This window comes from Capra hircus (genome assembly GCF_001704415.2).
Source record: "Capra hircus breed San Clemente chromosome X unlocalized genomic scaffold, ASM170441v1, whole genome shotgun sequence".
Lineage (NCBI taxonomy): Eukaryota > Metazoa > Chordata > Mammalia > Artiodactyla > Bovidae > Capra > Capra hircus.
Window position 1 is genome coordinate 5246578 of NW_017189517.1, and position 21966 is coordinate 5268543.

At 38.2% G+C, this 21966-nt stretch overlaps 1 protein-coding gene across 1 annotated transcript; it reads left to right on the forward strand.

The window, feature by feature from the left end:
- The first annotated feature begins 15312 nt into the window (after positions 1 to 15312).
- On the forward strand, positions 15313 to 15825 carry LOC108634452 (spermatid nuclear transition protein 3-like). Its single transcript, XM_018044124.1, has 2 exons — positions 15313 to 15429; positions 15610 to 15825. The coding sequence occupies exons 1-2, from the start codon at positions 15313 to 15315 to the stop codon at positions 15823 to 15825; spliced, it is 333 nt and encodes a 110-aa protein (XP_017899613.1).
- The last annotated feature ends 6141 nt before the right edge of the window (positions 15826 to 21966 follow it).

The following is a 21966-nucleotide window of genomic DNA, read 5'->3' on the forward strand; positions in this document are numbered from 1 at the left end:
TCTGGAAGGAACGTTCCAATACCATGACTATGAGCCCTACTCCCTGGGTAAGCTAGAGGCACACTGAGGAATAGTATGCCCACCCTCAGAGCTCATACATCCACAAACAAATGAAGGCTGAAGGAGATTTTTTAAACCTAAAGTCTATGTGAGTGTGCACTTCAACAGCCTGGGTTGTTGGGACTTGGTCACATGTCCTTTCCCGAAGACTTTCTTTGATTCCCAAAAATAAACTCTCCCTCCCCTTTGGATTCTCATAGGGCTGGAGGCCATTCCAAAAAGAAAAAATTATCTTTCTTTCCCAGATTTATTGAAATGTAATTGACATATAGTATTGAGAAAGTTTAAGGTGCACAACATGTTGATTTCATACACTAGTATATTGCTGTATGATGACCACCATAGCATTATAGTTAACACTTCACACATGTCACACAATTACTATTTCTTTTTTGTGGTGAGACCATTTAAGGTATACACACTTGGCAAATTTCAAGTATATAATACAGTACTGCTAACTGTAATTACTATCTTGTACTTTAGAGCCCCAGAATGTATTCATCTTCTAAATGGAAGCTAGTATCTCCCCATTTCCTTCAGCCCCAGGTAACCACCATTTTACTCCCTGGTTCTACAATGTCAACTCTTTAAGACTCCACATATAAATGAGGTCACATAGTATATGTCTTCTCTGACTTATTTCACTTAGCATAATGCCTTTAAGGTCCAACTATGTTATTTCAAATGGCAAAATCTCCTCCTTTCTCATAGATAAGTGATATTCTATTGTGTAAATATGCCACATTTTTATTCACTTATTTTTTGATAGACTCTTAAATTGTTTTCTTATCTTGACTGCTAGTAATAATGCTGCAACAAACATGGAAGTGCAGATATCTCTTCAAAATTCGCTTTTCATTTCCTTTGGAAATATACCCAGAAATGAGACTGTTGAATCACATGGTTCAGTTCAGTTCAGTTGCTCAGTTGTGTCCGACTCTTTGCGACCCCATGAATCACAGCACACGAGGCCTCCCTGTCCATCACCAACTCCCGCAGTTCAATCAGACTCACATCCATCAAGTAAGTGATGTCATCCAGCCATCTCATCCGCTGTCGTCCCCTTTTCCTCCTGCCCCCAATCCCTCCCAGCATCAGAGTCTTTTCCAATGAGTCAACTCTTCTCATGAGATGGCAAAAGTACTAGAGTTTCAGCTTTAGCATCATTCCTTTCAAAGAAATCCCAGGGCTGATCTGCTTCAGAATGGACTGGTTGGATCTCCTTTTAGTCCTAGGGACTCTCAAGAGTCTTCTCCAACACCACAGTTCAAAAGCATCAATTCTTCAGCGCTCAGTCTTCTTCACAGTCCAACTCTCACATCCATACATGACCACAGGAAAAACCATAGCCTTGACTAGACGGACCTTAGTCGGCAAAGTAATGTATCTGCTTTTGAATATACTAACTAGGTTAGTCATAAATTTTCTTCCAAGGAGTAAGCGTCTTTTAATTTCATGGCTGAAATCACCATCTGCAGTGATTTTGGAGCCCCCCAAAATGAAGTCTGACACTATTTCCACTGGTTCCCCATCTATTTCCCATGAAGTGATGGGACCAGATGCCATGATCTTCGTTTTCTGAATGTTGAGCTTTAAGCCAACTTTTTCACCCTCCTCTTTCACTTTCATCAAGAGGCCTTTAGTTCCTCTTCACTTTCTGCCTTAAGGGTGGTGTCATCTGCATATCTGAGGTTATTGATATTTCTCCCAACAGGCTTGATTCCAACTTGTGTTTCTTCCAGCTCAGTTTTTTTCATGATGTACTCTGTATAGAAGTTAAATAAGCAGGGTGACAATATACAGCCTTGATGTACTCCTTTTCCAATTTGGAACCAGTCTGTTGTTCCATGTCCAGTTCTAACTGTTGCTTCCTGACTTGCATACAGATTTCTCAATAGGCAGGTCAGGTGGTCTGGTATTTCCATCTCTTTCAGAATTTTCCACAGTTTATTGTGATCCACAGTCAAAGCCTTTAGCATAGTCAATAAAGCAGAAATAGATGTTTTTCTGGAACTCTCTTGCTTTTTCAATGATCCAGCAGATATTGGCAATTTGATCTCTTGTTCCTCTGCCTTTTCTAAAACCAGCTTGAACATCAGGAAGTTCACGGTTCACATATTGCTGAAGCCTGGCTTGGGGAATTTTGAGCATTACTTTATTAGAGTGTGAGATGAGTGCAATTGTGTGGTAGTTTGAGCATTCTTTGGCATTGCCTTTCTTTGGGATTGGAATGAAAACTGACCTTTTCCATTCCTGTGGCCACTGCTGAGTTTTCCAAATTTGCTGGCATATTGAGTGCAGCACTTTCACAGCATCATCTTTCAGGATTTGAAACAGCTCAACTGGAATTCCATCATCTCCATTAGCTTTGTTCACAGTGATGCTTTCCAAGGCCCACTTGACTTCACATTCCAGGATGTCTAGCTCTAGGTGAGTAATCACACCATCATGATGATCTGGGTCATGAAGCTCTTTCTTTTACAGTTCTTCTGTGTATTTTGCCACCTCTTCTTAATATTGTCTGCTTCTGTTAGGTCCATACCATTTCTGTCCTTTATTGAGCCCATCTTTGCATGAAATGTTCCCTTGGCATCTCTAATTTTCTTGGAGACATCTCTGATCTTTCCCATTCTCTTCTTTTCCTCTATTTCTTTGCATTGATCGCTGAGGAAGGCTTTCTTATCTCTTCTTGCTATTCTCTGGAACTCTGCATTCAGATACTTAGATCTTTCCTTTTCTTCTTTGCTTTTCACCTCTCTTCTTTTCACAGCTATTTGTAAGGCCTCTCCAGGCAGCCATTTTGTTTTTTTTGCATTTCTTTTTCATGGGGATGGTCTTGATCCCTGTCTCCTGTCAAAATGTCACGAACCTCATTTCATAGTTCATCAGGCACTCTATCTATCAGATCTAGGACCTTAAATCTGTTTCTCACTTCCACTATATAATCATAAGGGATTTGATTTAGGTCATACCTGAATGGTCTAGCGGTTTTCCCTACTATCTTCAGTTTGAGTCTGAATTTGGTAATAAGGAGTAGCCATCATGTTCAACAAAAGAGTCTGAAATGCAGTACCTGGATGCAATCTCAAAAACGACAGAATGATCTCTGTTAGTTTCCAAGGCAAACCATTCAGTATCACGGTAATCCAAGTATATGCCCCAACCAGTAACACTGAAGAAGCAGAATTTGAACAGTTCTATGAAGACCTACAAGACCTTTTAGAACTAACACCCAAAAAAGATGTCCTTTTCATTATAGGGGACTGGAATGCAAAAGGAGGAAGTCAAGAAACACCTGGAGTAACAGGCAAATTTGGCCTTGGAATGCGGAATTAAGCAGGGCAAAGACTAATAGAGTTTTCCCAAGAAAACGCACTGGTCATAGAAAACACACACTTCCAACAACACAAGAGAAGACTCTACACATGAACATCACCAGATGGTCAACACCAAAATCAGATTGATTATATTCTTTGCAGCCAAAGATGGAGAAGCTCTATACAGTCAACAAAAATAAGACCAGGAGCTGACTGTGGCTCAGATCATGAACTCCTTATTACCAAATTCAAATCATATAGTAGGTCTACTTTTACTTTTGGGTAAACTTCCATGCTGTTTTGAATTATTAAATACAGTTTTTTTTAATATTTGACTGAGGATTTTTGCATATATATTTCTCAATGATTCCAGCCTATAATATTTTTCTTGCAATGTCTTGTCTGACTTTGGTATTAATGTAATGCTTGGCTTATAAAATGAGTTTCGAAGTGCTCACTACTCTTCTTTTTTTGAAAGAGCTTGAGAATTGATATTAATTCTTCTGCAAGTGTTTGGAACTGTTCACCAGTGAAGCCTTCTGGTCTTGGAATTTCCTTGTTGGGAGATTCTTGATAAATTATTTAACTTCCTTACTAGTAATTGGTCTGTTCAGATATTCCATTTCTTCATGATTCATCCTTGGTAGGTTGTAGTTTCCAGAACCTTGTAGGTTCTGAAATGTACCTTTTTGTCTGGCTTATCCAATTTGTTGGTGTATAACTGTTTATAGTATTCTCAGAATCCTTTATATTTCTTTGTTACCAGGTAGTGTATCTCCTGTTCTATTACTAATCTTCAGTACTTGATATTAACACTATGAAAGTGTGGAATTTGAACTTGCACCAACCCAGTTAAAGGTGTGATATGTTAGGTACTAGCATCATTGTAGTTTTATGTGCAACAAAGTGTAGTTTATATGAAATATATGAGCTTATTTCCTCATATACACAACAGTGGTTAATTCATCAAGGGAATTGTAATCAAAGACTCAGATCCCCCTGGTCCATCATTGATTATATGCAAAGCTGGATTTCTAGCCCTCTATCTCTATTCAGAGACTTTATTACAAACCTTAATGGGTTTTTAAAGCAAACAAAGCTTTACAAACAAAGTGCCTGAAGCACCTTCTAGGTCCTTGGAAAATACCTAATCTTGGTGTCTTGGCTGAGGCACTTTTCTCCACCTTGACTCAGTACTTTTCCAATTTTAGTCCTTCTCTTTTCTCCCAGGCCCTGGGTTCATAAAGAGGCAGGAACTCTTAGTTTGGGGCATCTTAGAAGTGAGACAATTCCCCTTTGTTTCCTTCATGTCATTTACCTTCACCTGGTGCTATTCTGTGAGGGAAAATGAAAAACTAGGGAGCTGGTACCTCTGTTTTACTTCTTGCTTGTACTGTCACAGTAAATGAATACAGGTTTAATTGTTACTTTCAGTTTGGCTCATTGTTCTAATTAAATGTCCTAATTGAATACTTTGATTTGTGACAACTTAACAATATTCTTGTGTGCATGTACGTGTATAAAACCCTTGTAGTCATCATTCATGATAATGAAATATTGGACTATTCCCATTTAAGATAAGTAATAGGACAGATCTGTGCTATCAACACTTCTATCAAACTAATTACTAGTGCAATTAGTAAGAAATTAAACATAAAATGGAAGATGATATAATTGTTTATTTAGAAAATGCAAATATTCACATAGAAACAATTAGAATTAAGTTACTTTATCATGTTTTCCTGTATATAAAGTTAATATGTGAAAGTTTGTCTTGACTCTATATACTTAAAACAAATTATTTAAAAACAGTTATTAAATTATTAAAATAAATTCTAAAATAAATAAAATTATAAAAAATAAATATCATTTACAACAGCATCAAATATCAAACACCTAGAAATAACTCTAATGAAAAATGCATAAGCCTTCTAGACAGGATGGTGAGAAACATGACTGAAGTAAGTTGAAGACCTAAATAAATGAAGGAATAAACTTTGTTCATGGTTTTAAATGCTTAATATTGTAAAGATATTTTTCCATATTGATAAGTAGAGTCAGTGCAATTCAAAGTATAATATGAACATGTTTCTTTGTGATATTGACAAAATAACTCTAAAACATATTGGCAATGCAGAGGCTAAGAACAGGCAAGGCAATCATGAAGATCAAAATTAGAGAACTCTTACTACCAGATATAAATTTATAAAACTAAAGTAATAAACCTTTTTATTTTGGTATAAAGATATACTTAAATACCAATGGAAAATAATGGATGTACCAAAAGAAGAACCATACGTAACAATCACCTGATTAATGACAAAGGTTACACTGTGATGAAGTGAAGGATAGATGATCTTTACAATAAGTGATATCAGATCAATTTAACATACATATGGAAACAATGAAGCTTGAGCCCTTCCTCATCGCATACATGAAATCAAATCTAAAAATAAAAAGTGAATTAATGATCTTTCTTTAAGGAAAACATTGGAAGGCATATTTTTGACCTTTGGGTAGGCAAGAATATTCTAAACAGGTCACAAAAAAGATCTAACTATATAATAAAATTTAAATTAAACTGTGTTAAAAATTCTGAATTGTTTATCAAAAGACATCAAGAGCAAGAAGCAAGTGACAGAGAGATGTTTGCAATATATATATACTTGACAAAGGCCTTGTATCCAGAATATATAAAACATCTGTGCACAGCTTTAAGAGAGATACAGCACCATGAGCAAAATACTTGAACAGGTACTTGAGTCAAAAGAATATACATATGGACAATACATACAGGAAAAAGTGTTCAAGCACATTTGTCAAAAAATAAATGAAAAGTAAGTCCTTGATATAGTACCACTATATAGATACCAGACAGTTGAAATAAAATAACGATATGGAATACTGATAAAGATATATAGAAATAAGACAATTCATGGTTATATGACTATGTATCATTACAATAAATATATAAAATCATTTTGAAATGTCTATGAATGTTGAACATATGCATTCCTTATGACTAATTAATTCCAGTGTTATGTATATATCCTAAAGAAATCTGTACATATGCACTTAAAGACATGTTCAAGAATGTAGAAGCATTATTTATAAAAGTCAAAAATTGGAAGCAACTCATATATATGCAATAGTGGAATGGAATGCATAAATTACAAGATATTTATATAATGGAATATAACATAACTAAGAGAAAGGAACTAGTACACACAGCAACATGTGTATAGAATATCAAAGTTGTGTAATATACCACAAATGAAGCTAGACACAAAAGAATACAAGAAGAGAAAGGCGTTAGATTTATTAAAAATGCAAACTTTGTTCAAAATGTTCAAAATACAACAGTTAAAATAAACAAACAAGAGCTACATGCAACCATAGGGATAGAAACAATTACAAACATTATATTACCTAACCCTTACAACATTCTTAAAAATTAAATGTTATCTAATGTACAAACTACAGACAAGAAAAGTAAAACTTAAAAAGTTTAAGTTGCCTGGAGTTATAACCTGAAGCCAGATTTGAATTCTGATCTAGAGCTATGTGAATTTCAAGTCCATATTTTTTGCACTACTATATAGAACTTTCAGAATTTGTCCTCATTCATGATGGAGCAAGTGAAATGATGAAATATTTTCCCTTCTTACTGGTCCTCAATTCCATTTGTCATTAAAAGGATATTCATTTCTGAAGATCTAGCATGACTAAAATGGAAGACAGATTTCTAGTATGTGGTATATAATGCAAGCATCAATATTTTTTCTGCAGACTTCAGTCTATTTTTAATTATACTGATATAACTACTGATGCATAATTTATTTTTCTATGTAGATCAATACTAAGAATGATATTGATCCTTTCCATAATCTCATCCCCAAACTTTTAAACACTGCAGTTCTATATAGTATTGATGAATGTCTGCTCCAACCTGCAATTACAGCAATATCATCAGTATATTCAATGATTTTCTGATTGAAAGTTTTTCCAAAGTTCTTAATGTAGGAATTCAATATATAATAATACTTTCCTATTTATAGAAGCTCCATAACTAAACATTAATAAAAATTAGCTTTAGGTTTATACAATGCTTAGATTCAACTGTACAACAATACCAGTTCTTGACAGACTTTTGACTGACTATCTTAGCAAGAAGCCCTGTCTATTCTGTAAATCAATAGTTGACTTCCCTGCATTTCCTTTATTAAAATTATTTTTCAGAGATAAGGTCCTTCTTAAAGAGCAAAACAAATACAATATTTTCCATAGGTGTATCCTATATATAGGATGTAGCCTATGTATACTATTATGACTTACACAGATACTTATAAATTTATATATTGGCATATATGTGGAAAACCAAACATACATAGAAAATGTAAAAATATCATTTATTTCTAGAAGAAAGCTATAAGAAAACTAATATTTCTCAAATTTAGGCCAAATTCATTGTATATGAATGCCTAAACATAAAATATTAATAATTTCATATGTACAAAACTGAAATAAATATAATTGTATGGAAACTAATTGGGAAGGAAAAATACTTACGAAAAACTGTAAAGTCATCAAGTAAAAACAGATACTCATTAGAAAATGATCAAGATAATTGAAAGACTTGAACAGAAACTTGGCCAAAGAAGTTACAGAAATGGCAAATAAGTACAGGAAAATATGTTAAGCATATTAGCTATTATAGATATGCAAATTAAAACTATAAGGAGTTCTAATCACTCTATATCTATCAAAGTAGATACAAATTTTAAAAAAAGTGACCACACAATAAGCTGGCAAGGATTCAGAGAAACTAGATCATTCATACATTTCTTGTGAGAGTATAAAATTGTACAGCTATCCTGGAAAACAATTTGATACTTTATTATACAACATGCTATAAACATGAAAGTATAATTTGACCCAGAAGTTGTACTCTTGCATATTTATTCTAGAGAAATGAAACTTTTACATAAATTTTCATTGAAACTTTGTTTGTAATAGCTAAAAATGTAAACAGGCTAGATATCCTTCAATGAGTGAATGGTTAGGTTTAACCATAGTTATATAACCATAACACCATACCAGTAACACAGTTAACCATACCAATAACATTACTCATCAATAAAAGGGAAGAAAATATTAATACACATAAAAACTTGGATGAATCTCAAGTGCATGCCAAAGTAAAAAAAGGGCCAATCTCAAAAAAACATATTCTTTATGATTCCATGTATACATTATTCTCAAAATGACAAAATTAGAGACATGGAAAAGAAATCAGTAGTCATATGGGATTATGGAAAAAGAATGCAGTTAACAAGACTGTGGTATTAGGGAATTCCTTTATGGTTACAGAATAGTTCTCTATGTTGATGTGGTTATGCAAATACATGTATGTTATATATATATATATATAAAATAACCATAATATATAAGAACTCTCAAACTCATTAATAAGAGAACAAATAAACCAATAAAAATGTGGGAAAATATTTGAATAGCAATTGGTTGACATAAGATATGACATAAGATATACAGATGACTCATAAACACAAAAAAATGAATTAAAATAATTAGTAATTAGTACTTAATGCAAATTAAGTATGCAAATCTCGGATTAAAAAAAAAGTAAATAACTGAGAACATAAACTACTATCAGGAAAAGAGAGAAACTTAAACTCTCAAAAATTGCTCATAAGAATGCAAAATCATAAAGACACTTTGGGAAATGTTTTTCCTTACTCATAGATATCTATACACTGTAAAGCTGTATAATCCCATTCCTAAATAATTCCCATGTAAAACATAAATTTCTGTTCACATAAAATCCTTCATGCCAATGTTTAATATGGCTCTATTAATAATAGCCCCAAACTGGCAATAACTCAAATGTTATTCAACTGGTAAGCCAATATACAAATGGTGCATCCATACAATGGAATACTATTCAACAATAAAAAGAAACATGCCATTGATGATTGTAAGAACTTGAAAGTTTTTCAAATTAACTTAAAGAACCAGATCAGGAAGACTACTTACAGTATGAGCTAATAGGCACTTGGAAAAATGCTGAACATCACTAATAATCTGAGAAATAGAAATAAAAATTACTAGGAGATATCACATCACAGCTGTCAGAATGGCTATCATCAAATCAAAAAGTCTGAAAATAACATATGGTGGCAAGGATGTAGAGAAAAGGAAGCCCTTGTGCATAATTGGTGGGATTGTAAATTTGTGCACCCACTATGGAAAACAACATGGAAGTTTCTTAAAAAACTAAAAATAGAACTACCATGTGACCCAGCTATTCCACTCCTAGCTATGTATCAGAAAAAATAAACATTAATTTGAAAAGATACATGAACCCCTATGTTTATTACAGCCTTATTTACAATAGAAAAGATATGGAAGCAACCAGTGAACAAGACACACATGGTTCCTGTCTTCATAGCACTTTCATGGAGTATGGATAAGCAAGCATTTGAACACTATAGTAATCCTCAGAAATAATGGCAGTTACATGTTTGTTGAGATGGAAAAATTCTCCCAGCATATTGTAAAGAAAAGGAAGGCTATGATATACCATATAGTTTGATTCAATTTGTATAAATTAAAAAAAAATCACTGATGTATGTATGCTCATCCAAATATATGTGTATTACATGTATATATTTAGCATTATATACCATATATAATATATATGTTATAAACATTTAGATAGAAAAACAAAAATAGAAATTAACAGTATATATTTCTATTGACACACATTGGTGTTCTCTAATTTCATTTTTATACATTTTTTTGTATTTCCATATTGCTTTGCCTTGAGTATATATTTACAATTAGAAAACATTAATAATGATATTTTGAAGCAGAATAACCCAGATATTAAATTACCATATGCCCAGGTATCCCTTCAAGTTCTTCTCTCTTCTTCCAAGGCCATGTTTCTTCACAGTTTCCCCATCATACCTTAGATTCCAGTCATATTCAATGCATGTATAAACAGCTTTCTTGGGCCTCAGTGCCTTGGTGCCTTTGCAGGTTCTCCCCCACTGTCTGGGAAGCATATTCACAACTTTTCACTTGGTGATCTATCTACTTTAGGTGGTTCAGGCTTCATCTCGGGTGTCTTTACTTAAAAGTACCCTTCCCCCACTTCCTTGCCATCAGACTTATGACAAATGCCTTTCCTCTTTACCATCACAGCCCAGTGTGGTTTGTGTACTGTGAACCAATTCATTATATAAATGGAAAGATAAGTTTAATATTACATTCTCCTTCTCCTGCCCTGTTCTCTCTCAACAGCACCTCATCACTTACTATCCTTGTCCCCACTCTCCTGGTCCCACTTGTACCAGCCTCCTTGTTCTATTGGAAGGACATAGACAATACCAATAGGGGTCTTTTGCTCTGGCTATTTCCTTTCCCCAAAATTATTTCCCCAAGACAACCCAAGGTTTGTCCCTCATGTCTTTAATTAAGTCTTTGCTCAAATGTCCTGGATTTAAAAGGCCTTCCCTCACTAACCTCTGGGGAGGAAATACTCCCCTTTTCTCATAACTCATAAGGTTCTCTCTATACTGTATATTTCACTATTTTTTTTAATATTTCACTATTTAGTCATCAATGTTAACCTTCCATCTTCCCCGACTAGAATGTAAGCCCCATGAGAGCAGGATCATGGATATTGGTTACTGATGTGCACCTTGCACCCACAACAGTACCTGAAACAGTGCAGGGGGTGAATTAACACCGTTAAGTGGGAAATAAACTTTACAACAAAGAATTTATGTCCATTTTTACAATTAAATAAAACAAATCCAGACTAATGTAAGAAGGAACTTGATTTGAAATGACTATGGGGATAGGGTAATCTCACACGCTACCTAAAAAATACTGAGAATTCTCAAGCTAGGCTTCAACAATACATGAACCAAGAATTTCCAGATGTTCAAGCTTGACTAAAAAGGCAGAGGAACAAGAGATAAAATTGACAGCATCCAGTGGATCATAGAAAAAGCAAGAGAATTCCAGAAAAAAAAAATCTGCTTCACTGACTACACTAAAGCATTTTACTGTGCAGATCACAATAAATTGTGGAAAATTGGGAATACGAGACCTCTTATCTGCCTCCTGAGAAATCTGTATGCAGGGCAAGCAGCAATAGTTAGAACCAGACATGAAACATCAGACTGGTTCCAAACTGAGAAAGGAGTATGTTAAGGCTGTATATTATGATCCTGCTTATTTAACTTGTACACAGAGTACATCATGAGAAATGCAAGACTGAATGATGCACAAGCTGGAAGATTACCAGGAGAAATATCAATAACCTCAGATATGCAGATGACACCACCCTTAAGGCAGACACCAAAGAGGAACTAAAGAGCCTTTTGATGAGGGTGAAAGAGAAGAGTGGAAAAAGCTAGTTTAACTCAACATTCAAAAAACGAAGGTCATGGCATCTGGTCCAATTACTTCATGGCAAAAAGATGGGGAAACAATGGAAACAGTGGCAGACTTTATTTTCTTGGGCTCTGAAATCATTGCAGATGGGAATTGCAGACATGAAATTAAAAGACGCTTGCTCCTTGGAAGAAAATCTATGACCAACCTAGACAGTGTATTAAAAGGAAGAGACATTACTTTACCAACAAAGGTCCATATGTCAAAGCTAAGTTTTCCCAATAGTCATGTATGGATGTGAGAGTTGGTCCATAAAGAAAGCTGAGCTGTGGTGTTGGGGAAGACTCTTGAGAATCCCTTGGACTGCAAGGAAATCAAAGCAGTCAATCCTAGAGGAAATAAGTCCTGAATATTCATTTGAAGGACTGATGCTGAAGCTCCAATACTTTGGTCATCTGAGGCAAAGAACTGACTCATTGGAAAAGACCCTGATGCAGGGAAAGATTGAAAGCCAGAGGAGAAAGGGACAGCAGAGGATGAGGTGGTTGGATGGCAACACCAACATGATGGGCTTGAGTCTGAGCAAGCTCTGGGAGTTGGTGATGGACAGTGAAGCCTGATATGCGGCAGTCAATGGGGTCTCAGAGAGTCAGAAATGACTGAGCCATTGAAGTGAACTAATTGCAATAGGGAAAATGTTTTGACCACAGTTCCTCACATGTCTCAAAATAGAACAGAAAAAGATGTTTCTTTAATATGGAAGGATAAGTAGGGTCAGCAGGAACTCTGTGTGTGGGGGGGGGAGGTGCGTGGGTGGGTGGGTGAGTGTGTGTGTGTGCGCGTGAGTGAGTGAGTGATGGGGCAAGTGGTACGGATGGATGAGCAGACAGCATGATGGAGCAGTTTAACAGGGAATGTTTCTCTTTGTAGTGAGCTGATTCTCAGAATGAGCTGTTAAGGGAGACACAAATATTTGCATCTTAGGGCTTGCTCAAGCTTGGGGGAAAGCTGAAGTTCAGAGGAGAGAAGCTTGGCTAAAGTTTAGCCAAGCCAAGTCAGTGGGTATCTTATGGATAACTGTGAGCACTTCGCCAGCCTCTGCTGTTGTTTAACAGAGGCAAAGTCTGTCCTTAGACAATACTGTTGTTATTGAAATTGCAAGTCCATGTGCCTGACGCAGAATGAGGCCTATCAAAACTTAGCATTAGAGTTTGGAACTGAGAAAGGCTTATTAAAGATTCATACAAGGAGATGGGTGGTTCATGCCCTAAGAACCCAAAGTTACTGAAAGTTTTCAGTAAGTGCGTTTAAAAGCAAATGTTAGAGAGAGTTGTGGTAAGTCGCTACAGACTTCTTGGTGTCATACCTTTTGTGCTTAAGGTTAGGTCATGGTCAGATAATGATGTTCCTATAAAACTCTACCAGGTGAATGTTTTTCTCTGTCCTGACAAGAAAGGGCAGTCTCAAGACACAGCTTTCACCCTGCAATGTCCCAGTCCTAGTTAAGGGGAAGCAGATCTCAGTCAGCAGCTTCTTCAGTGCCAGGTTCCCACACTCTGCCCAGCTGTCATCCCTGATGGAGACAGGCATCCAACACAATAGGTCCTCAGTGTCCTCAGGGCATCCAAATGGGGAGACCAGTTGTCACAGACTGAGACCCAGAAAGAAAACCACTGCTAGTAGGTTGCAGAGACAGGGATGGGGGAGAGGTACAGTGCTTCTCAAGGCTTCAGCTAAGTCTAGTGGAGGGCCTTAGTGAAGGCTCTGGGGTGCTACAACATGTAGTCCCCAGTCTACTCCCTGGGCCCCCCAGCTCAACCACTGTCCCAAGTCTAGGTGAGTTCCAGGGCCTCCAGAAGAAGGCCTGAATCTGCCTCTTACCTCAGTCTCCTCCTGATGACCACCATACCACCCTTGACTTAATCACTTCCCCAATGGCCCCCTCATTAACAGTAAGTAACCTGTGGGCAGGGCCCACTGTGGTGCTGGCCAATAGCTAAGTAAGAGAACTAATAGTCACTCATTGACAGTTGGCTGCGTGTGAATTGGGCCCTCTGAGGCACCAAGCAATGTTTGAGCAACACCTGTTGCCTAGGGACAGGGTGGGTTGAAATGAAGCACACCAATGGCTACCTGTTAAGGGCTGTGCTCATCCTGCTCTGTTACACTGTAAATAGAATGAGAATCACTGTGAATTTAAGGTTTGTCAAAGTAGTTTTCAAAATGGGCTAGACTTCACATTCTTATTGGCTTTGAACTATTTATACTTTATGCTGATCATGTGATCAAGTGGCAGCTGTTGGAGGGGCATAGAGATAAGCACTGGTGACAGGTATGCCTGGGAATATAATGAAAATAATGATATGCAAAAGTTAAATACTTATGTGAAATAAAAATCTGAGGTTGGAAAGGAGTCAATCAAAAAGATTCCAGCACACTGGACCCAAAGTGTCCTCATGTAACAGAGCAGCATGAGCACAGCCCTTCACAGGTAGCCATTGCTGTGCCTTATTACTCTGCATTCTGTTACTAGGCAACAGGAGTTGCTCAGCCATTGGTCAGTGCCTCACTGGCCCCACCCACAAGCAACCAACTATCAAAGACCTACCTACAGGTACTTATCCTTCTCAGCTATTGGTCAGCACTGCAATGGGTCCTACATACTGATAACTGTCAAGGAGGGATGACTGGGGATGTGATTTAGTCAAGACTTGGTGATACAGTGGTGAACTGACTCTTGACTTTGAGCATCTTCCTTTAAAAAAAAAAATTAGGAACGTATTTCTGGTAGATGGGGCAAGTTGAGTTTCCTTGCTCAGTAGGAGAGTTGAAGTGTCCCAAAAAATTTTAGTGGAGGAGACATTTAAAACTGTTTTTGGTCTGGTGTGTAATCTTATGGAGACTGTGTATTAAACTTTGGGCAACAGACTGAGGGTTCACCAAGTCTGAGGGTCGCTAAAGCTCATCACAGTAGATAAAACACCCAACCTGTTCTTAATTACCTTTTTCCACCTTAAGTGCTTGCTCTTAAGTTCCTTAAGCCCCTCAGGAACCCCCTACAGGCAGAAGGTGGTCTAGAGATGAAGTGATTAGAGTACTCTGAAAGGCTGAGGTGGGGACAGAAAGCGTTTGGCAGATGTTTATAGAGGGATGAAGGAGTCAGGAGTGTTGAAGTGCACATATAAGTCAAAGGATAAAGGGAACTCAAAGGAAGTTTGAAGATCATGAGGAGAAACACCATGCCCCTGAATCACCACTGCCCAGAATCAACACACAGAGGTGTCAGCAGTGGAGAAGTTATATCATGGCCTCCCTCAGCATCTACTAGCCCATGTTGATGGGCACAGTGGTACATTGTGATGTCTAAGCCCCCCAAGCTACTATTGGCTGGGAGTAGTGCCTAACTGACCAATCAGATTGAAGGGTGTGGCTCCTCATTGTCCTGAAAGGGTATAAATAGGGAGGTCAGAGGCAGAGATTCAAGGTTAGGCCACTTCTTGGCATCATCATGACTAAGGTAACCAGGAAGCCACGGCAGTCAAGAAGAGTTGCAATGCGGTTTGCTTCAAAGATGAATGGAAAAAAGAAGACCCTTTGTCAACGGAGGTACAGAGGCAGTGTGAAGGTAAGATGATTCGAACTAAGCTCCCCATGTTCTCCATTGACTTTGCTGCCCAAGACCTCTACACTGCCCCTGTCTGGCACAAAAGTCCTCATCAGCCCGCATCCCTTTTCATGAGATCTCCCTTCCAACTCAGTTTTCATTTCTTTCCTCAAAACTAATACACTTGTCTTGTCTTTCCAGGCACGAAATATGACCATGAGGGTGAGAAGACCTCTACAAGGAACCATGAGAAAGAAGATCCGATCATATGCCACTCAATCGAAGAAGGTGAAGAAAACAAGAAAACCAAACTGTTTTTTCTGTTCCTGTGGACGTAAGAAACTGAATCAAAGCCGAAAAAGGTACCAAAATATGAGGCAGAGTCAAAGAAGGAGGCAAAATCAAAAGAGAAGATAAGCTCAGCCACCCCAGAATAAGAGACCCTGGAGAAGTACAATGTGGGCAGCCAGTAACTGAATAGAAAAGGTCGAACAGTTTAGAATTGTGTCTCCAGAGGTCTGCTTTCTTAGAAATGGCCAACCAAGAAAAGACTCCCCACACTAACATAGTAAACTGATGGCTGCAATTAAAATAAACATCAAATGGTGAAAAGATATTTGTGTGTGTGAATTTTCTGATGGAAGGGAGGGAAAGAAGAGAAGAGGTGGGCACTGGAGACGGGAGGGATATGGGGTCCTGAGGGGTTGGGGAACAGACCCTCAGGTCCCCAGTTAGCCAGAGAGTAGAGGTCTGGATTGAGTCAGGAGTCTGCACTGAAGATGGATAACCCTGCTTAACAATTGATCTCAGTGGCAAGAAGTAGTGGTGTGGTGTTTTTGCCTTTGTTTGGGGGTGTGGAATGACATTAGGGTCTAGATTGCCAGACCCAGATAGGAAGAGGTTGTCACATGGGGGTGGTGAATGTGTAACTCCCCTTTGAGAAAGGCAGGCAGAAATCACCTCCTGGCCACCTACATCATAATGGGGATTGTTGCATCACTCACCTATGCTGTCTGCTAAAGGTGCTCAGAAGGCACAAAATGCTGATACATCTAAAACCCACAAATAGCACTCCCAGGGACTAAAATAATGTTTGGAGGGAACAAAACCAAATAATGATTAGGCCACCTATTTGCTAAGAAACTTTTGGGAGCAATGTATTCCCAAAGGAAGGGCAGTGGTGTTGGCCCAATCTCAGTGCAAATTACGAACAGGATCATCTCCAACAGATAATTTTTTTTGGGGGGGGGTGCCGCTATGCAGGTTGTGGAAATGTAGTTCCCTGAACAGGGATTGAACCCTGTGCCCTTCTAGTGAAGGCATGGCATCCTAACGACCTTACAGTCATGGAAGTCTGTACAGAGGATTTTTACCTAAGTACTAATATAAGACTGAGTAAAAGCTGGTCTTTTTAATTATCACCAAAATGACTACAGTCATAAAACATTCTTCCCCAATAAAGTATTTTGTTAGTCCAAATTCTACAAGTTTATCATGGTTTAAAAGAAAGAGTATGAAATATTTAATTTGGTGTTAAACTTTATTTTTGAAATGTTTTAAAAGGTCCAAGGAATAGTCAATCAAATATGGAGATACATAAGGCAGAGTCTCTGACCATAAGAATCCTGTGTGTCTTCAGAAAACTTTTTTAGAAACAACTAAAACAGAGAGTTTCACCATCAGCATCAAAAGAGTTGAGTTCAAATGTTAACTCAGTGATATGTTATCTTTTATCTGGACTGCAGCTCCCTCATTAAATCTTTCTGGCACTCTGACTCCTGGGAGACCCCCATTGATGATTCAAAGTCAGTCACTGAATCTGATTTAAAATCAATAAGAGTGAAAGATCCCCTGGGTGTGCTGCTCTTTCTCTTTTTTTAAGTTCTTTTTTCTAAAATTCATTTATTTTGATTTGAGGCTAATTACTTTACAATATTGTAGTGGTTTTTGCCATACATAGACATGACTCAGCCATGGGTGTACATGGGTTCCCCTTCCTGAACCCCCCTCCCTCTTCCCTCCCTACGCCATCCCTCAGGGTCATCCCAGTGCATCAGCCCTGAGCACCCAGTCTCATGCCATCAAACCTAGACTGGTTATCTGTTTCATATATAATAATGGTATGTGTTTCAATGCTATTCTCTCAAACCATCCTAGCCTCACCTTCTCCCACAGAGTCCAAAAGACTCTTCTATACATCTGTGTTTCTTTGATGTCTCGCATATAGAGTCATCATTACCATCTTTCTAAATTCCATATATATGTGGTAGTGTACTATATTGGTGTTTTTCTTTCTGACTTACTTCACTCTGTATAATAGGCTCCAGTTTCATCTACCTCATTAGAACTGATTCAAATGTATTCTTTTTAATGGATGAGTAATGTTCCATTGTGTATATGTACAACAGCTTTCTTATCCTTTCATCAGCTGATGGACTTCTAGTTCTTTCACGTCCTGGGTATTATAAAGAGTGCTGCAATGAACATTGGGTACACATGTCTCTTTCAATTCTGGTTTCCTTGTGTGTATGCCCAGCACTGGATTGCTGGGTTATATGGCAGTTCGATTTCCAGTTTTTTAAGGAATCTCCACACTATTCTCCGTAGTGGCTGTACTAATTTGGATTCCACCAACAATGTAAGAGGGTTTCCTCTTTCTCCACACCTTCTAAAACCATATTATTGTTTGTAGGCATTTGGATAGCAGCCATTCTGACCAGCATGAGATGGTACCTCATTTGCATTGCTCTGACAATGAGTGATGTTGAGCATCTTTTCATGGTTTGTTAGCCATCTGTATGACCAAATCAAATCATTTATGATTATACAGTGGAAGTGAGAAATATATTTAAGGACTAGATCTGACAGATAGAGTGCCCTGATGAACTACAGAATGAGGTTCGTGACATTTACAGGAGACAGGGATCAAGATCATCCCCATGGAAAAGAAATGCAAAAAAGCAAAATGTCTGTCTGGGGAAGCCTTACAAATAGCTGTGAAAAGAAGAGAGCAAAAAGCCAAGGAGAAAAGGAAAGATATAAGCATCTGAATGCAGAGTTACAAAGAAAGCAAGAAGAGATAAGAAAGCCTTCTCAGGGATCAATGTAAAGAAATAGAGGAAAAGAACAGAATGGGAAAGACTAGAGATCTCTTCAATAAAATTAGAGATACCAAGGGAACATTTCATGCAAAGATGGGCTCGATAAAGGACAGAAATGGTCTGGACCTAACAAACACAGAAGATATTAAGAAGAGGTGGCAAGAATACACAGAAGAACTGTACAAAAAAGATCTTTACAACCTGGATAATCATGATGGTGTGATCACTCATCTAGAGCCAGACATCCTGGAATGAAGTCAGTGGGCCTTAGAAAGCATCACTACGAACAAAGCTAGTGGAAGTGATGGAATTCCAGTTGAGCTATTTCAAATCCTGAAAGATGAATGCTGTGAAAGTGCTGCACTCAATATGCCAGCAAATTTGGAAAACTCAGCAGTGGGCCACAGGAATGGGAAAAGGTCAGTTTTCATTCCAATCCCCAAAGAAAGGCAATGCCAAAGAATGCTCAAACTACCACACAATTGCACTCATCTCACACGCTAGTAAAACTCATGCTCAAAATTCTCCAAGCCAGGCTTCAGCAATACATGAACTGTGAACTTCCTGATGTTCAAGCTGGTTTTAGAAAAGGCAGAGGAACCAGAGATCAAATTGCCAACATCTGCTGGATCATGGGAAAAAGCAAGAGAGTTCCAGAAAACATCCTTATCTGCTTTATTGACTATGCCAAAGCCTTTGACTGTGTGGATCACAATAAACTGTGGAAAATTCTGGAAGAGATGGGAATACCAGACCACCTGACCTGCCTCTTGAGAAATCTGTATGCAGGTCAGGAAGCAACAATTAGAACTGGACATGGAACAACAGACTGGTTCCAAATAGGAAAAGGAGTACGTCAAGGCTTTATATTGTCACCCTGCTTATTTAACTTCTATGCAGAGTACATCATGAGAAACGCTGGGCTGGAAGAAACACAAGCTGGAATCAAGATTGCCGGGAGAAATATCAATAACCTCAAATATGTAGATGACATCACCCTTATGGCAAAAAGTGAAGAGGACCTAAAAAGCCTCTTGATAAAAGTGAAAGAGGAGAGTGAAAATGTTGGCTTAAAGCTCAACATTCAGAAAACGAAGATCATGGCATCTGGTCCCATCACTTCATGGGAAATAGATGGGGAAACACTGGGAACAGTGTCAGACGTTATTTTTTTGGGCTCCAAAATCACTGCAGATGGTGATTGCACCCATGAAATTAAAAGAGGCTTACTCTTTGGAAGGAAAGTTATGAGCAACCTTAACAGCATATTAAAATGCAGAGGCATTACTTTGCCAACTAAGGTCCGTCTGGTCAAGGCTATGGTTTTTCCTGTGGTCATCTATGGATGTGAGAGTTGGACTGTGAAGAAGGCTGAGCACCGAAGAATTGATGCTTTTGAACTGTGATGTTGGAGAATACTCTTGAGAGTCCCTTGGACTGCAAGGAGATCCAAGCAGTCCATTCTGAAGGAGATCAGCCCTGGGATTTCTTTTGAAGAAATGATGCTAAAGCTGAAACTCCAGTACTTTGGCCACCTCATGAGAAGAGTTGACTCATTGGAAAAGACTCTGATGCTGGGAGGGATTGGGGGCAAGAGGAGAAGGGACGACTGAGGATGAGATGGCTGGATGGCATCACGGACTGATGGACATGGGTCTGAGTGAACTCTGGGAGATGGTGGTGGACAGGGATGCCTGGCGTGCTGTGATTCATGGGGTCGCAAAGAGTCAGACATGACTGAGTGACTGAACTGAACTGAACTGAACTGAACTGAAGACAGTATAAATACCTAAACCATGTTGAATAAAACACCTTTGCTCCATCAGAACTTTGGTCCCCGTGTCTTGCTTTCTCTCTCTCTCTCTCTCTCTCTCTCTCTCTCTCAGGCTATTTGTTTTGAGCACAGAGGCTCTCTGAGTTCACTTTCCTGCCCGGGCTTCTAAGACCGTCTTGAGAAGGCACTCTGCACCTTCACCCCATCAAGGGCGCCTGAGGCCTCTATGAACAGTGCAAGCCCCATGTCAGGGGCTTTTATTGGCTTTCTTTGTAAACCAAGAAATAAATATCAGCCTCTTTCTCTCTCCTTTACTTTCTTATCAGTTGACTCCGGATCACCAGGTTCTGGTCCATTAAAGGACCTCAACAAGTGGCGCCCAAACAGGGACCTGGTACACTTGGTAGATTGGACAGAGTGACCTCGAGGGCCTATTGAGGCCATTAAGTACTAAGACATGGGTCAAATGGCTGGAAAGCCCCATCACTTTTCTACTTCAGCACTTGTTTAAAGTTCAGGGGTTTTCAGTTTTGCTTCAGTGAATAGAGGCTTGCCTTCAGACAGTGGTTGAATGCAACCCTTGGTTCCCTGAAGAAGGTAGTTTTGATTTAGAAATTTGGCACTGGCCCATAGAGAATGTTGAACATGCTCCCAGACAGGGAAAAAATATGCCAATAGATTTTTGGCCCCTGTGGGCTCGTATTAAAGCCATGATTTTGCAATTACAAGGTAATTCTAGCCCTCCTAATACTCAGCAACAGGCAGAACACTTATTACATGAATATGAATTAGATGATGATACCTTACGAAAGGCCCAATTAGAGCAACATAAAATATTTCAGAATTTTCCTAGAAGCCCTGCCCTCATTGCTCCAAGTGCTCCTCCCCTTCCCATGGACACAAATCCCAACATCTCTCCCTTGATAGAACCGAATGATTCTGGCAACTATTCTGCTAAGACACCTTTTGAGATTAAAACCAACAACACTTTTGTGAATAACAATAATTTACCTACTCACTCTCCTTCACGACAGAGGCTCTCTGAATTGCTGGCTTTGCAATCAGAGGTCTCTGAAGCTGATGTTTTCTTCGCCTTTCCAGTTTTAAGAAATCCTGACACTCAAGGGCACATAATGCTTCAATATGAGGGTATTAACTTCTATCACATGCAAAAATTTAAAAAAGCTATAACTATGTACGGGCCACATTTACCTTTTACTAAAGTACTTCTAAATTCTATAATATCCTCTATTGGAAATTTTATTCCCCATGATTGGCGAACTTTAATAAAAGCTCTCCTTAAACCAGGAGAATATCTTCAGTGGATGATGTGGTTTCATGATATAGCCAGAGAACATGCTAACAGAAATGCTCAAGCTGGCATGACACAAGATCAAATTACTTTTGAAATGCTAAATAGCACAGGACAATTTGATGATATAGAAGTTCAAATACAGTGCCCTCCCTTGTTACATAAACAATTAAAAACAGTGGCCCTTGAAGCTTGGGATCAAATTACTCCTCAAGGGGAGCCTACAGGTAGCTCTACTAAAATATTACAGGGGCCCAATGAAACGTATGCTGATTTTTTAGGTAGATTACAAACTGCTATTTCCCATACTGTCATTGGAGAAGAAGCTAAAAGGCAACTAGAGAAATTACTTGCTTATGAAAATGTGAATC

Excerpts from the sequence above, each read along its gene's own strand:
- LOC108634452 (XM_018044124.1), top strand. The coding sequence starts at position 15,313 with ATGACTAAGGTAACCAGGAAGCCACGGCAGTCAAGAAGAGTTGCAATG. Across the intron at positions 15,430-15,609 it reads GGTACAGAGGCAGTGTGAAG|GCACGAAATATGACCATGAG; the intron begins GTAAGATGATTC and ends TTGTCTTTCCAG.